General features: G+C 49.0%; 3 protein-coding genes; 2 read left to right on the top strand and 1 right to left on the bottom strand.

Annotated features, from left to right (window-relative positions):
- Window positions 1-1,829: 1,829 nt before the first annotated feature.
- FFUJ_04598 (uncharacterized protein) lies at window positions 1,830-3,032 on the bottom strand (the record flags this gene model as incomplete). The annotated part of the gene is made up of 1 exon (XM_023572098.1): window positions 1,830-3,032. One exon carries the CDS (start codon window positions 3,030-3,032, stop codon window positions 1,830-1,832), a length of 1,203 nt encoding a protein of 400 aa, XP_023426285.1.
- Window positions 3,033-4,123: 1,091 nt separating this feature from the next.
- On the top strand, window positions 4,124-4,964 carry FFUJ_04599 (uncharacterized protein; the record flags this gene model as incomplete). XM_023572097.1 is given in 5 exon segments in its annotated part: window positions 4,124-4,177; window positions 4,257-4,402; window positions 4,454-4,706; window positions 4,766-4,889; window positions 4,891-4,964. Coding segments are annotated over 5 exon segments (651 nt in total).
- Window positions 4,965-8,827: 3,863 nt separating this feature from the next.
- On the top strand, window positions 8,828-9,178 carry FFUJ_04600 (uncharacterized protein; the record flags this gene model as incomplete). Its single annotated transcript, XM_023572095.1, has 1 exon — window positions 8,828-9,178. The coding sequence occupies one exon, from the start codon at window positions 8,828-8,830 to the stop codon at window positions 9,176-9,178; it is 351 nt and encodes a 116-aa protein (XP_023426284.1).
- Window positions 9,179-16,663: the final 7,485 nt, after the last annotated feature.

Here is a 16,663-nt window from a genome sequence, read left to right as displayed (position 1 = left end):
AGTTGGTACTCAGACATTACACCTGCTCACAACTTGTCCCTTCAATGAGAGAGCCAATTGCATTGGCTCTCCCTGGAGTGATAGTTGCATGCTGCTGCATCCATTTGAGCCTCAAATAGTAAATGAGTCAAAAAGACTTGGCAACATCTCTTCCAGGTCCACACAGGTATGTAAGTCCAGGCAGGCCGTATTATATCGTGCTTTGTTAGTGTAGCCTCATGCGATGAGTGGCAAGGAAACAAATCCTTGAGACATTCAGTGAATAGACACTTGTGGCTAGTTACCCAAGCTCGTAAAATCCGAGACATTTCACCCAGTTTACCATACACGCTATACGATATTGGTGATGGCGAGGCGGGGCTTTATTAATTGATAGGACGGATACGGTATCCGGACTTGAGGACACGCGTTACGAGAAAGAGTGTCTGTTGGCTGGCGCGAATACGTCGTCGTATCTTGTAACATGGTGCTTCCAGGGTCCAAAGCCTCAGATATGATGCAATAGATGACAGCGATCATTCAGGGTCTTTTGGAAGTCGACATCGTCAGCCACTTCGGTAACACGCAGTGAAGATAGTTTTTGTTGACATTTTGACGATGATCGCATTCCCGATCAGTCCATACGATGTCATTGTTTCTTACAGACACTTCCATTCTCGTAACCTTCAACGATTGTTAAGTCTATAATTCAGCCGTTCCAGATCAAGACGAATGGATTCCGTGATAGAAGTTAGTCCTTCGTGCGGTGTTCGATAACAGAGAACTTGGTGTTCAATCTAGACTGTGCTACAGCCTGTCTAATAGACATAAGCTTCTCGTAGCCCCGTAATTGATCAAGAAGTGCCGAAAGATACTTTGTGTTCCATGGTCTGGGCCTTGGTCTCAATCGTTGATTCAGAGTCTCAGGCCCGTCGAAGTTCTAGCCTGGTGAAGCTGGAAAGCCGCTAAATGAGGGCTGGTTGTACATAGGTAGTTGCCGCTGGAACGTGAATATGAAGCCATCATTCCAGTCGCTTGCTGGTTAAGGCCTGCTACTGTATCGCACGTGGCTTTCGGTATGGTTCCCGTCAAATATCGCTTGTGGTTAAGAATGAGGTTGGAAGGTTTCAGTTGATTGGATTTACGTTCCAGTCGTGACGACTGTACTGTGCCAGGGCGTAGCGATCATGACATGCACTGTACACTTGCAACATGTCTTGCGCCAAAAACATATATACTGTACTGTATACACACAGTATATCCCCTGGCACGATAGCATTGTGTGTTCGAGGCTAATATCATCTCCGGAATATCCACCGCTAGCAAACAGAACTTTCTTTTCGAATTAGGATGTGTATCCGTACGTACTGTATCTATTTTGCATCCATTTTTGTATATTATTAGTGCGACATTGAGAATTCCAACCTCACCATCATTCTCCACCTATAGGGTATGTCCTGAAGATATACAGCGTACTTTCCTTCGATTATTATTTATGTGATGATTGATAGTATCTGGCGATATGCTTCCTAATATATAAATATTTTATCTCTCAGATATCAATTCTGTTGTTATACCTAAGTTGAAGAAGTGCCTAGCAGCTCTTCAAAGGTGTTCGTTCAGAAGAGACGCTGCACCTTGTTTGTTCGAAATGGCAGGATAAAATCTACATGGCACTGGGCACTTCAAAAGAGCATAAACATAAAAAGACTCAAATTTAATTACTACATTGAATACTGATTACATGTCCGCATTATAACCATCCCACCATATGCTGAACTAAATGCCGAAATAGATACTCCACCAATTTTGAACTCAAGGAAAGGTATACGCTCTAGTCAATCGATTCATCACCATCGAACAGATAGGGGTGACCGAACTTTGTTTGCTGCTCGGCGCTCGGCAGTAGGGGCCTTTGACGGTGACGCATCTGCTGTCACAACCACGGTGTTATAAACAGTAGCGATGCTCGTGGAGACTGCAGCTGATTCGCATCCAGTTGGTTCAGCACCATGGACCTCGGTGTAGACATCACCGTTGCCGTAAGTTCGGATTTTGGTGTATACAGGGGCGTTGCTGTTGTAGTTGCCACTTCCGTCCCGGCCCTTTGTGTTGGTAGGATCTTCATACTGGCCCTTGCTACCATCACCACCATTGTCGTAGCCAGGGTTGCAGGGCTTTCCGTCCTCCTTTGTACAGGTTGAGTCGCCAGTCTCCGGGTCGTAAACAATGACCTCAACCTCAGGCTTACCAGTGTAAGTGGCAGTCCTTGTGTAAGTATCGCAGTCGTCGTCTGCTACAGTAGCGGTTCCATACTTGGCCGGAGCAGTCAATGTGTAGGTCTGATCAACCTCGACAACAGTAGTAATGCAGTCGCCATTCTCTTTGGTGATAGTGCTGACGGCCGGCTCCGGCTTGACGATGACGGTATAGTACTTGCCACCTTGCTGGATGGTCTTGGTAACGACGTAGTTGTTGGTGTTCTCAGCTGTGATGGTCTCGACAACCTTGTTGCCGTTCTCCATAGTCACAGTCTTGGTAACTTCATACTGATCCTTGCCTGTAACGGTCACTACCTCTTCGTGGCCGTAGCCGTTGCTGATGGTAACTGTTTTGGGGCCGGGATAGCTATCAATCTTCTTGGTGATGATGTGCTCGCTGGTCTCTGTTTCTGTCGCGGTCACAGTGACAGTCTTTCCAGGACGGGTGACGGTGATAGTTTCGATGGCTGGCTCAACCGTCTCGCCCTGGCTGATGTACACAACCTTGGTTTGAGGGTTTTGGTAGTTCTGGGTAATAGTAACAGTCTTTCCGGGACCATCTTGTTCTGTGACAGTAACAGTGCGATAGGAGCCGTTGGGATCCGAGACAGTGACAGTCTCGTATGGTCCAGAGGGTTTAGTGACGGTCACTGTGTGAGAACAATCCTTGGGCTCGCTCTCTAGTGAGCAAGGAGGACATTGAGCAATGGTGTCTCGTGAATACAGCCAGTCGAAGCGTGCCTGAGCCAGGGGCACCAAGGCCAGTGCTGCCAGAGGGGTAAACCGGACCATTTTGAGACAGAAATGAAGATGAAGATCAATCAAGGTCAATAGACTTATGTGCGAGTCAAGTTTGACTGAGAGAGGAGGAAGAAGGTGTCGGCTGTTAGAAGGGCAGTATTGATGATGATCAGAATGTGTTCAGTTGATGCGAGAGACACATCCTTATAGCTATCATTTTCTGCGTCATCTTAACCTGAACCCAGGGCGATGAGGGTATCACCTCAAGGGACACCATTGACAAGAACTATTGCTAAGGACATAGGCAATAGCTGCGATCGAAGGACGTCTTCGAGTGAAGTCAATCCATCAGAGAGAGACATTGGCAATATAACAGACATTTGTGTAGTCAATCCCTTGGATGAAGCGGGCCAGGGTTTGTTCAAAGAAGGCTTTACTGAAAGGCCAAGATGTGAAGGGGTACACACTGAAGTGGTGCTTGCTGTTGTCAACACGCGAACTAGACAGCGAGGTTGGCCAGGGCAAAGTCAACAATGAATTGGAAGACACTAGTCTTGGTGCCCTTAACTAAAAGAAAGCATTGAGAAAAAACGAGACACCTGAATATTGATGCTCCCTTACCCAGGGTATCCAATGTCAAGGGAGTATTAAGGGAGCGTCAGAGACTGAGTACGAATAGGCATTGAACAAGGTTGCAATGCAAGTATGGTCCTTCACAATATACCTCACTGCCATTTTCGCCTCGTGTATCACCTTGGCCGCATCTTCAGCATTAGATGTCCTTCTTTGTCTTTGTCATTGTTGAATTGAAGTCGATTGTTCGTTGTTGTTGGTCCCAGCAACATGGATATGGTGGCGAGCGGGCCGTTGTTTACCCGATGCAGCCTCGGGTTCCTGAAGAAGGACCCACTGAGCGAGTAACGTACGTCGTGAAGCAGGCGCGCCTCACGAAGAGAGCAATCACGAAGTCACGAGGCTGTACAACCAAGCTGCTACAACCTTCCACGCTCCTTAACACTTCTATTCTTCGCTTCCGGGCCATGTTCTCGAGATAATAACCGACTCTTTGCGACAGTACACCACATCTAGTCCGCCTTATGATCTGATATGTGTACCTGAGATTTTCGATTACCTACGTAATAATGGGAGCTTGCGCATCATGCTTGGGAAGGGGTGATGGCAATAACTACGATGAGGTGTGTTATCAAGCGATCTTTCGATCGCAGGTCCCGCATCAATATCAGCAAGACTCTTTACTAATGCTATGCCTGTCAGGAGGAAGAGAACCGCCTTCTCTACGATGACGCAAACGGTATGCAGTACGGTAGCTTCGGGGACCAAGCTATAAACGGCGAGAACGATACGCTCGAAGCTCAGCGAGAGAACGAGGCCCTTCAACGAGTAATAGCGAAGACATCAGAGTACGTTCGTGAGATCAAGGGGCCTTGAAGGATGCTAATCTAGACCGATAGTAACATGGTGGACATCTTTGATATCGCTCCGCAAGAGAACACAAATCGTGGAGCAACAACACCTTTCGCCTACGCTGGTCAAGGTGCACGCCTTGCACGATACCAACATCTCGTATCAAAACTTAGCAACCAGGGTGACAATAACCCAGCGAGCGGTATCAAGGTCGACTGGCTTCCAGAAGACGAGACCATAGAGATGCAAAAGAATGGTCCAGCTAGCATCAAGACTCTCGAGAGCGATGAGGGTCCTCTTGTGGGGACCTTTGCAGATGCTGCGGCGGCAATGCAGTAATGACGGCCTTCTTTGAACAGAGGAAGTTCCCTTCGTTAACAATGCGGAAGAGAAAGCTGAGAGCCCCCAGAGTGGGGAGTCAGCAATTGCGACATGAAACTGTAATGCAATATTCGCGATACACGACTGATGACGATACACACAGTACGTTTTGGTGTTCAAGACCGCTGCGATTGCCCCGATCTGAACCATCACCCCCTGGTGGCTCAAATTGGATGAGGTTCATCCCGGTCTCACCTTCGCTGGGCATGTCGGTGAAGTGGCTAGGACAAGAATGAGCGAAAAAAAAGCATCGCTTATTCACCGGCCCATTTTCTTTGAATACTAACCTCGACTAATACGGTCTTCGTGACCAAATTTCTGGTTGCTGCTCATTTTGTTGAAGCAGTGGAACCCTTCGGTAGACGGAGTTGTCGTTGCATAGAAACTGATTAGCACTTAACACTCGGTGCAGACCTGCACTTCTATTTTATCTCTCCATCTCTTTTTTCTTGGTTTTTGGTTTTTGCCGCCAGTCTTTTGTGCAGACTTCTTTGATTGTTGTGGGCAGGAAGTGGACTTCGTACAAGCAGACACACCCAATCGAATTTTACAGAAAATTTCCCCTCGTCTTATTGAGCTGGGTCCTGGAACGAAACCCTAGGCAGTTTAGTTTCAAGGTCCTCGTCATCGGCCTTTCTCTCGCAGCCTGCCGCGCATAAGAAGCAGGAGCGATGAGCTAGAGTCAAACCCCATCAGTCCACAATGGAAGCGTGACTTGTCGAGAACCGAGAACACCCATTAAGCATCAGACACGTGCGTTCCCCTCACGCTGGCTCACACCAAATTCGAGGTGGCCCGGCAGTCAGTGGGGTGGTAATAGACGCTAGACCAGGGGAGCAAGGTCAAAGATTCAAGGAGGATGGTGGCCGTTCCTTTAGCTTGCCGTCGGCCCTTGATTTAGTCTGGTTTTCTCCGGCTTCGGCTCGCACCGTTGATGGGCGGCTTGCATGGGACCCCATCCACTGGGGAGGTTTCGATGGATCTCTTTCGTCAACCTGAACAAGATCCCGCCCACGTCCCAAACCTTCGGGATTTGTTTGAGAAATTGTCTGTCATGGTTCAGCCCGCCACCACGACACCACGGAGACATGGAATGGGGAGCCGCTCTTGGAGCGACCTGTACGTTGGGAAAAGAAGACAAATAAGAGGGGGCCCCGGGATTTTTCCGTTCTCTCGGGTGAGGAAAGCCATATTGTTGGGAAGCAGCCCTTAGCCATCTGCTTCAGGAGACGTTAGGCCCCTGAACCCCGTTGACGGGAGGCTGGGCCCGTCCAAGACAGGGCTCAGATTTTTGTTAAACAGGGGACCGTCCATGAGGTGCTAAGGGTTTTCGAGGAAGGAGGCTACGTACTCAGTCCAATAGTCCACACTTTGGAAGGGTTAAAACTGTCTTGTCTTCGCACGAGGAACTTGACAGACATTATGCGCGCCGCGGGTCAGTTTGGGACGAACAGGGGTCCCATTACGGTCAAGGTGACCAGAAAGGCGGACAGCCATGAACTCGACCAGTCAGATATGATATGGAATGTGTTCATGGGTTTAAATCGCGTCGGCTTTTCCTCATGTCGTTGGTAGGTCTTGTGCAGGTTGGGCAAGCAAAGCTCGCATTACGAATTAGTCACATGCTGCTGTTCACCGTAGCCTCTTCTCGAACCTTTCGGTGGTGGGCAACCCTGTCCAAATATGCAGACCGCATTCACGAACCGAATGCCTGCAATTATGGCATAACTAACCTGCTTGCCAATTGAGTCTGAGCCCTGAAAACTATCATGTCTCCACCTTTCGCTTTGGTTACGTCTTTGCACCTATTGATCGCTTGAATCTATCCTGCTCAATGTCATACATGCCTGGTCCTGCATAATTGCTTTATACTCGATGAGTTTTGAGGCCCCCATGCTGTTACCTCGAGAGCGACTCTGACGATGGTATTAACCACAAAAACTTGCTAAGACAGCTATACTATTCATGATCGGCAACTCTGTCACCATCAGCTCTAGATTTTGCAACGTCGATATTCATCCCCGTGTCTCATTTCGTCACCGCCCGACTCCACGATGCCGCCCGCAAGCTCCATTTCAATTTCCGCCATGATTACAATACCTTCCCATCAACTCCTTTCGGTCGATCACCCATCACGGGAACTTTTATAACCATACGCTCTGCTCTACTCTACGTCCGAAGCGCCGACCAAAGTTGCGATCCATGCTACAGGCACAGCCCATACTGCCAACTGGAAATGAACAATTGGGGGCGGAAAAACAACCCAGATGATCTGAGACATTGAGGGACCTGGAGGATGGAGCCCCGATGCCTCTGGTGTTGTGCTCTAGCACCTGCTTCCGCGTACCCTCATGCCTATTCGTTGACCAAGGGCTTGGGGTTATCAAAGATATATGCCCTGAAACCCCCGATAAGCAAGGGTATATGCCTTTTTCGAATGGTTTCCGCTGCATACCTAGGTATGTAGTCGACACTGATAGGCTAGATCCCTCACATAGCACCGGTATTTATCAGCGCCTGAGAGAAATAACACAACAGGTTCTCATTGACGCTACACTGCTCCAGTGGTGGTCGTTGATTTATTGCTATTCCCCTATTCGATGCCCATAGACGCCTCCTCCAGCCGATTGCGTCTTTTGCGGTTACGCTTACCTGTCGTATTTCCTCAATTGATATCTCTCGTCTCCTCACTTTATCTATTATCCTCTCTCTGGCACGTCAACATCGATCTTGGTGTCGAAGCCAGTCTCCCCAGTTGTTTCTAGCTTCCAACTGTCGTCATCACACGAGCTATACATAGTAGAAGCGGCGTCTCCGATCAACATGTAACAAGGAACTGAACTCTCATTGCTTGTTCATGGCCCACACCCCAAGCTCCGTCTGCCCATGCATGATGATGGCACTGCCACCCTCCCACTTCTGCAATTTTTACTATGTACTGCATGCCGCGCCATAAAGGTCAGGGTAGTAGAGCTAGATGCTGCTATGCCTTCGTGTTAATAGCCTTTACGCCACTTTGAGTGCTGACCTAGAATATAGAAAGAGTATGGACTTTTTCAAGATAACACACGTTAAGTTGACCTATTGTCCACACGGTTCGCACCTGTGGGTATAAAGAAAGATATAAACATGGACCTGGCAGCGTCTGGGTCCGTCCCACAGACACCCTCTGCATGCCCCAGCTGTGGCCCTGAGGACTTCTTCGTTTTGGGTCCCTCTCATTCTGTCTCTGCCTTGCCCCTCACACAGGTCCTATGATGATCCACCAATATATTGAAATTGTTGGAAGAGAGAAAAAAAGAGCAATTTGTCTGTTATGACAGACGAATGAAGTGTAGAAAGGTAAGGATAAAGGAGAAAATATTCCACCGCAAAGCCATGCTCACAAGAGAGTTTGTTTTCACCTCCCTGTCTCCTCATCTTCTCTGCCCCTCTTCCTCACCCCTTCTTGGCCGAGCTCCTTCTTTCGGCATCGATCGCAACATTTTTCGTTTCTCGTCCGCCCAAACATAAAACAAGGTTGTCATAATCGTCATTATAGATGTCCTGGTATCCCTGGTCGGTTTCCGCAATTTTGTACGAAGCTAATACTTCAACCATACTGTCCCTTCACCACTGTATATCAGCTCGTCCATTGTCGTCGTTGGATATATCGCTCTTGGCATCTCGTTACTTCACTGCAATAATAGGTTAGCCACTCATATTCTCACACTCTCTCCTCACCACACACAATGTTCGTGCCCATGTCCATGCCCGTGCCCCGACACCCACAGACCACGGCATCTGCAAGAAGCACAGCACCACCATCACAACCACGCACACGCCCCTCATACCCCCTTTTGGGCTTCCCGTCCCTCTTTTTCCTTTTCTTTGGGACTTTTTCTTTTATGTGCCCTCGGCTCAGTCATGCCTCCAGCCCTTTTTCGTCCGTCTTTCTTGTTCGGGCTCGGGCTCCTTACTCAATGCGAATAGACATAAAGGAAAGGAAAAGGAACATCATGTTTCAAACTCACCTGGCCAAGGGATTGTAGCCTGTGATCATGCTCTTCTCTCATACGATAGATCTGACCAAGGACTTCTTGCATCTCAGCACACGTTCGCTCAATGGTGGCATTTCGGTTGCCCTCCCTCTGCCAGCGCTGAACGTCACGATACATCTTGTCATACCTGCGCTGCTTCTTCTCCGTGTCGTGGCAGAGCTTGCAAACGTCTCTTTCGGTCCTGGTTTCGTAGACAAGCTTCAGGCCGCAAGTTTCGCCCATGCGGTATTCTTTGTTGCACTGCTGACGGAAGTGCCCCCAGCGCCAGTAGCCGCATGCCCAGCGAGTTTGGTCAAAGTAACACATGGCTCAATGGTTTCGAGGGTTAACGAGAGGCTTAGTGGCGAATAGTCGAGGCGACAAAAGCAGGGTATCTTCTGACTGATTCGACAGAAGAGGATAAGAAGCGGGAACACCGAAGGCGGAGAGCGGAGTTCCAGAGGCGAACTCGTGGTCGATTCGAGCCGAACCCGAAGTTCAAGTCAACACTTGTCGAGTCGTGTCGAAGCGATGAAAGTCAGCCACCCTCGGGCAATCCAACGGTCGCTGAGCCGGAACGTTATAAACAATGTAAAGGTTCGGTTAATCGAGTCGAGAAGAATCCTAGGACACACAGGTTAGTAACTGGGTCTCTTCTATTGTCTCTATGCCTTCTGTGCCTCCCCTTCGCGTTGGGCAGGCAATTTTGTTTCTACCCAATGCAAACAACTCCCACTTGTTGGACTCATAACCATACCACTGGCTGCCTTTTTCGTTCGTCTGTAGACATGACATTATCTCATTATGGTCACCGTCTGCCAACCCCTCATAACCTCTCGTACTCGTACGTATTCTTGCCGCGTGGTGTCTCGACAGATAGTACATAACAAGAGCAGTGCAACAAGGGGGGGGAGACATATATTGATGTTGGTGATGCACTTGATTTATCTGAACAGAGCAGGATATACGTCAAACTTACTTGCTTGGCGTGTGACTACTGTGAGATGGACTGTACAGCCAGGCCCAAGGGCAAATACAGTAGCTGTACGCGACCTAGCAAAGATTTGGAAGCTGCTATTGTTCGAATGTCTTCGTTGATATTGAGGCAACTGAGTGAGACTTGTTTACTTCAGGCCTGTAGTCCTCAGTCTAGGGTGCTGGTACAATCGACTGCGTTGCTGTGCTGAGTGGTCGATATCTCAAGAATTCCAGCGTCCTGGAGCCGTGATATGAGTCTGTAGCTGCTCTTGTATAACGTATGAAGTCGAGGTTGGCCTGGTAGAACAAGGTATGATTAAGAAACTGGTTAACTGAAGGGCTAGCGTGATGTGTAGACTGTTCGCGGGCAACAGAATGATGAGGATGAGATGTAGTCCAGACCGAGTGGATGTCGAAGGCAACTTATACTTGTTTGATCCAGGCGACGTTCTGCGTATTCGATCTTCGTGCTGTATCTGTATATGGTATCCTACATCCACATGTGGGACTCCGGCACAACCAACAAGCAATCGCATTCGTTCCTTGGACCCCTTGCCCTCCTCAATTCGGGCCAGATTAATGGCCGCCCATTATGAGCTTGAACTTCTGCTTTTGCTTGTGCATTTGCGTCTGCGTCTGCATTTGCATTCGCTTCTGTTTTTTGTTCCTGCGGGATAAAGAGGCTTGATTGTATGTGTCGATTGGGTATCCTTACTTAAAGCCCCATATGGTCTTGTCTTCTCATCGCATCACCATCCTCCACCAGCAAAGGTGCCTTAAACACACCCCTCCTCCTCTCTGATATGGTACTCCATAAGTTCTCTCTGCCGCTACCACACGACGTACCCCGACTATCAATCGGCTCTAACTTTGAGCAACTTGGTTCCTGGGTCTTGATGTGATGCCGGAGCAGCCAATCAGGGCCTATTCGTTTCTCATAGACCCTGCAGCATATCTATCAATGATTGGAGCCACCAACAGCATGTATTTGCTGCCATAAGGACCAAATTGACTTTTCCTCAAGGCTTGTCCTCGTCCAATCACCAATCGTACACGCCTCCGAGTATTCGTCTTGTTAGCTGACTGCTTCCAATCTCATCAATAACAATCGCTGTCCAAACTCGACAAGCCTCTGATAGCATAGCCTAAGAGCCATGTTTGATAGCATAGGACAAAAGCCCGATGGCCGCTTGCCACGTTGATCAAGACCTAAAATTCGATACACGCCCCCCCTCGCAATATCAGCAACTACAACGAGAACCAGGGTTGAAGTACGGGGCATCCCCACACCACAAGATACTACTGCAGTATTCTGTGTGTACAGCACTTCACCGTGATGTTGTAGCTGCGGTGGAAGTAACAAAAGCAGGGCTGACGAAGGACCAAATAACTTGGACAAACCCGCGGGGATGTGTATGAGTATGTGCATGGCCGCATATGCCCTTGGTGTGATTCAATTTGCCTTTCAGCCTTTTGTTGTTGTCCTAATGCACAATGTACCTGACGAGTAAATATAGCTTGGCTACGTCTATTTTACAAGGCCCAAAGACCCAAAACAGAGACCTTAGTCTTGGACTCATTTCGTTCATCACCCACATTTCCGAGCTGGTTCAGTTCTTGTCGGCCATTGACATGCTGCACTTGTCGGGATCGTTCTTTCAGCATTCCATATGCATTCCATGGCGCGTCCTTGATCACGGAGCCGTGAGGCAACCGGGCCACATTAACGGCCATGTTATTGCTATGAGCTCTGTGCCTTTCCCGCTGCGGGCCAGGTCTCGGTCGCGTCCTCTTGAAATCTTGTTCTAGTCGAGTGCACGAGTGAACATAAGGTGGTGTCTTGATCTGCGGCCGCTGTGGGGCTTCATGGTTCGTCCCGAGGGCGGACAAGTGTCAGGAAACAAGGGGATTCTGAATGCTTGCAATCTCGACGAATTCGGTGAAGGCAAGGGATCTCATTCGCTGCTTTTCTCCTCCTCCGTGCGTCAAGCCCTTGCGTTGCGGACTCGAGCTCGATGGCACCGCCGGCCCATTGGAAGAAGGGATGCAGCTCAGGGATCCGCCATTGGACTTCCTCCCATGGTCTACGGCATCGAGTGTCTTTGCGACATCGTGTCGTCCTACTTCTACAGGAAAGCTTGCGTTGGATGTTTGCCGGCTTCCCCCTTCTAATTTGAGACTTCTCTTGGGCCAAAAGAGCTGTGCATGATGCCCATGACTGTGAATCAAGCTCTAAAGCAGAGATGCCTGTAAATCTCGCCACCGTGGGACATGTCAATCGACTTGGTAGGCCGCTACAACCATGTTGCCTGTGTTCCCCAAGCCATGCCTGTTGGCCGTTTTTGTTCAACAGAACCTCGTGGTGTGTCTCGGGCGATTGCCTCTGTTGTTGTGCGATGGTTTTGTATCTTCCAACCCACATATCAGTGCAGGCTCTGGTCCAAAGAGCCTTGAAGGGAGTTATTTATACAGCCTCTTCCCACTGAGCAACCGAATTCTTAATCTTTGAATGCGAAAATCATTCGGGGGTTCTTTTCACTTGTTCTAGCCAAAGTACAATCCTCCTTGTTGGTCCTTCCTACAAGGTCTCACACACTGGAGCCTCAGCCTCTATTCTCCCCATAATATTTTCTGGGACAATAAGCAGGCATCCGCAAAGGATTCAGGTCAAGCTGAATTGAGTTAGTTAGCTCGTAATTGTAAATTGCTGCAAGTCCTCACCTCGGTAGTAACATATAAGAATAGGCGGAGTTTGCATGCTTCTCGTGCATGGCTGCCTGCTCACATGAATGATTAAAGTTCCGCCCTTCCACTAGAACGTTGGCTTGCCATTGAAGAACCTTCTTTGTCAAACACCATCATCGACAGTTCAGGAGTCATTTCAGAACCATGCTGATGCGCACAAGACATGTAGAGGCACAACGTGGCAGCATCCCTCTGGCCAAGACTGCAGCCTAGCCATTGCATTCCATGGACTCCGAAGAGAGAAGAGAGAATTGAATGCCTGTCGACATGACAAAGATACCATTGTATATTATCGCCTTTGGACACCCAGTCATCCCTCTACCGCCTCATCTGTGCTGGCTTCATGGTGTATCACGTCTTGCATGATTCGCACGCCTCGCTTTGGAGAACGTTGAAGCTTGAGTGACCATGCAAAACGAACTCGCTATCACATCAGACCCTTTAGCAAGCAGCAATGTCTATTCCGGGGGGCGTGTGAGTTGATATGTATCAGTTGTAAGAACCTGGCGATATTACTCTATGGGGATGATTGCCTTGACATAGGCTGCAGCACCTTTCGTGAAGCAGCCCAGAAGACAAAGTGTTCAAACTATCGCTTTATATCAACGACTCGAAGCCCTTGTTTAGGACCACAAGACTGAAGAACTTGAAGTGGCTCGCCTTGATCTCATTCAGTCATGCATGTATGCACACTGAGCGAAGAGTAAGACACACAATGTCACGAAGATAAGCTCTTTGTTCTCTCCCACCAACAGCATGTGGAGGCCCTTGCCCAGTCATGAGCAGAAGTGACATCTAGGACAGCCATCGACAAGCATTTCTAGCACCCCCAACAAGGGATATGGCGGTGACAAAGGATTCTTCACGCGGAAACATGACGAGACATCCGAATACCGCTGAGCTGGCCTTCTGCTTCGGGAATGGCCTGCGTCTCAGACAACTGACTCGTCTGTGATGACTTCACGGCCCGCATGGAACCAGGAGCGTGAGGAGACAGGGAGTCAAGTCAAAGGAGCTTGATACTAGGCCTTAACATTGGGCATTGTTGGGCTCGGCAGGGATGCACGTCGGACTCCCGATCTGTGTGGCTGGGGAGTGTAAAAGAATATACCCTTACGCATGTATATTGGGTGTCGGCGACTCTGTGCGTGTACTCGCATCTGTTTAGGTGGGTGGATGCACCAAGCGAGACACAAGCTGTAAGCTCGAGGCTCCAGGGTGTTCACCACTGCTCGTAATCCAGACGAAAAGTAGTCAAGAACGACCGACTTGTAGGCCTGATACTGGCTATCGTAACAACCATGTGTAGAGGGGATAATACACAGCCCATCCGTAGGCCTCAGATCTTTTGGTGAACTGTGTTCCCTGCTTGCTGAGCCTGATGATCACAACGGCCCGGTTTAGCGGCCGGGCCGGCCCGCTTTGGATTTCCATTCCAATATTTCGAGTCTTCGAATAGGGCCTGTTTGCTAAACCGTTAACGCCAAGGCCAATCGTTTTCAAGGGCTCAACATAATTCGCAACGTTTCTGAAAAGACCTTAATCGCGGGGTTTCTTCGGTAGAGCAGCGATGGTCAGTTGCAAAGATACAGCCGGATGGTATCTGATCACCATGCAGGTTGAATAAGGACAGAACAGTACAGGACGGAGCTTCGACAGGCCATTACGACGCTGAATATGGAATTTGACCGTAGAATCATAGTTTAAGGCAAGGTAACTCTATGACTCTGAACCGCCCAATGAGCAGCGAGCCTGGATAGCCACAACCAGATCTGGCGAGTTTGAGTTTGAACCAGTCACCTGGGTTGCTGCAAATCATGTGTCTGAAAAGCGCTGCATGGAGCCCCTTCACAAGTGACGGGGAGGAAGCGCGTCCGATCGTACCTGGAGCCAATTGGAAAAAAAAGTGATCTCACAAGCCCACAAGAAGCTACGGTACATGTCGGCATTTCGCAAGGCTCGATACCGATTTCGACCCGGAGCATTTCGCATTGTCCAATGTGCAAATATGCGGTACGAGATAGTTTCTGGCACATCATATCGGTTCTCTGACTTTGTGTCATCTGGACTGTCTGCATTCCGGCAGTGTCTTTGATCGAAAGAGCAGCTTAGAGGGGATGTCGATGGCTAGCGTTGTAGCCATGTGGGGAGAGAATTGACAAGCAGGGGGGCTAGGGAGAAAAGAAAAACTCAGGAACTTGACCCTGAGCGATGAAAATGCCTAGGTAAATCTAGCCTAAGCTTAGGGGGCTCTTTGCTCAGTTTATTTTGACACCCTGTATTAAGGTCCGGTGTTTTCTTGTCTCCTGAGGGAGGGGGGGCAGTCAGGGATCAGTGGTTTCGGGTGGGTCTTCCTGTACGGCAGACATGTTTCCATTGTCGCCGCATAGATGCCCATAGAAAGCAATGATTGGCCCCAAGCAGGATCTAAACCATCCATCCCAGGGAGCTAAGATCTTGTAAGGGCACAAGATACAAATGACAGATGCTTGCCATGCCATGTTACCTTAGGCTTTCAATGATTGCAATGAGGCTGAGGCTGAATGACCATGGGAAGTCGCACGATGATTTCGATAGGGAAGGCGCAAATCGAGCAGGTCCCTTCATCAATGTCCGTAATGTGGTTGTTCTCGAAGACAAAAATAAGGGTGTGGGCTGAGGTCTTGGCTTGTTCCACAACCCTAAGACAGCGTCGCGGCAGTGTAGTGACAATCTATAGACAACGATTCTTTTGAACATCATCTTGATAAGGCTCTCGACAAGCTCGCAAAGGTGCATAATTGCGGAATGGCTAGAGAGAGCCAAGTGTAGTATCCATAGGAGGAAACGAGCGCGCAAAACGCGACAATCCCTATTCAGGGCACGATAAAGGCGATGTCCGAGACATCATGCGGCAATGAATTGGGTCTGAGTCTGCGATTCAGCGCATTGTGATTCGACGGACGCAATTGACACGCCTACTGTAGGTACGCCTGTTTAACGATACTGGGGTCTAAAAGTGAAGCCCCTGCTCCTCTCTCTCTGTCAGGGTCTAGAATTCGGTCGCAGACTCAGGTGGGTTTGTAAACACGTCACGACGCCGAGGAAGCGCGCGGGTGTGAGGGTAGGATTGATGAGCACCATTGACATAGTGATGATGGTTTTCTTTTCTTTTTTTCCTTTTCCTCTCTCTTCCCCCAAAAGTTGCCTGGTTCGACAATCGTGTGAAATGACTTGTGCAGTCCCACGCAGGCGAGGTCTGGATTGCATGTAAAACACTTGATGCTTTGCGGTAAGAGGGAGAAATACGGTGCCACGTGCATAATTACATCAGCTTGAGCTGAAGGAAGTGCAGGTAGCGAGAGCTGCAGGTTGCATGAACATTGGACGTTCATCCCGCACGAACTGAGTAAGGGGATATCTCGTTAATCTTGGCCAGCTCATCGCTATTGATAGGTGGGAGCTGTTCGAGGCGGAGGAAATGTGCCGCAACCACAACAGAGACTCGGATCGACGCATGGCGCGGATTAGGGTCAGGTTCCGGGGCCGGACTTCAATCGTTCATCAAAGAAGGTGGATGGAGTAGATCTTTCGGGTGGCTGTGATGAGCATATGCATGCGAATGCGGATATGTGATGTGATGTGATACGTATGATGTGCTGTATGCGGGTGTAAATAAGTGGGTTCCACCAGCCGGTGTGCCTGCGGTAGCTTGCAGGTGGATAACTCGACATTGTGTTTTGTTATTGTTGTTGTCGGGCGGATGGTGGTATTAACGTTGGGCCGTAGTGTTGTCCTTTTTTCCCTTCGTCTTCTGAAAATGAGAGCGGTGAAGATAAGACATAGGCCAATAAGGCAGGCCAAGTTGGTCCCGAAAGTGGCCAGGTGGGAACGCACGAGAGGAGGAGGCAGCAGGTACTCACGATCCATGAAGGTACCTTAAGTAAGTACGGAGAGGGAAAGGGAAGCAAGAATGGACAAAAAGGAACATTGCCAGTAGCTACTGCTAGGCTACAGGTTAGGCAAATCAATCCCAACAGACTCATCAATGACTTGAATATGTAGATTGTACTCCGTACATGGTAAGTATCCTTAAGCAAAGGGTATCTGATAAGTTGAGCCTGTTTATGTGTATAATTGTGCAGTTTGAGTTCA

The sequence above is a fragment of the Fusarium fujikuroi genome, chromosome FFUJ_chr02 (genome assembly GCF_900079805.1).
Source record: "Fusarium fujikuroi IMI 58289 draft genome, chromosome FFUJ_chr02".
NCBI lineage: Eukaryota > Fungi > Ascomycota > Sordariomycetes > Hypocreales > Nectriaceae > Fusarium > Fusarium fujikuroi.
Note: the sequence above shows the minus strand (reverse complement) of the source record. Positions and strands in the feature narration are given on the sequence as shown.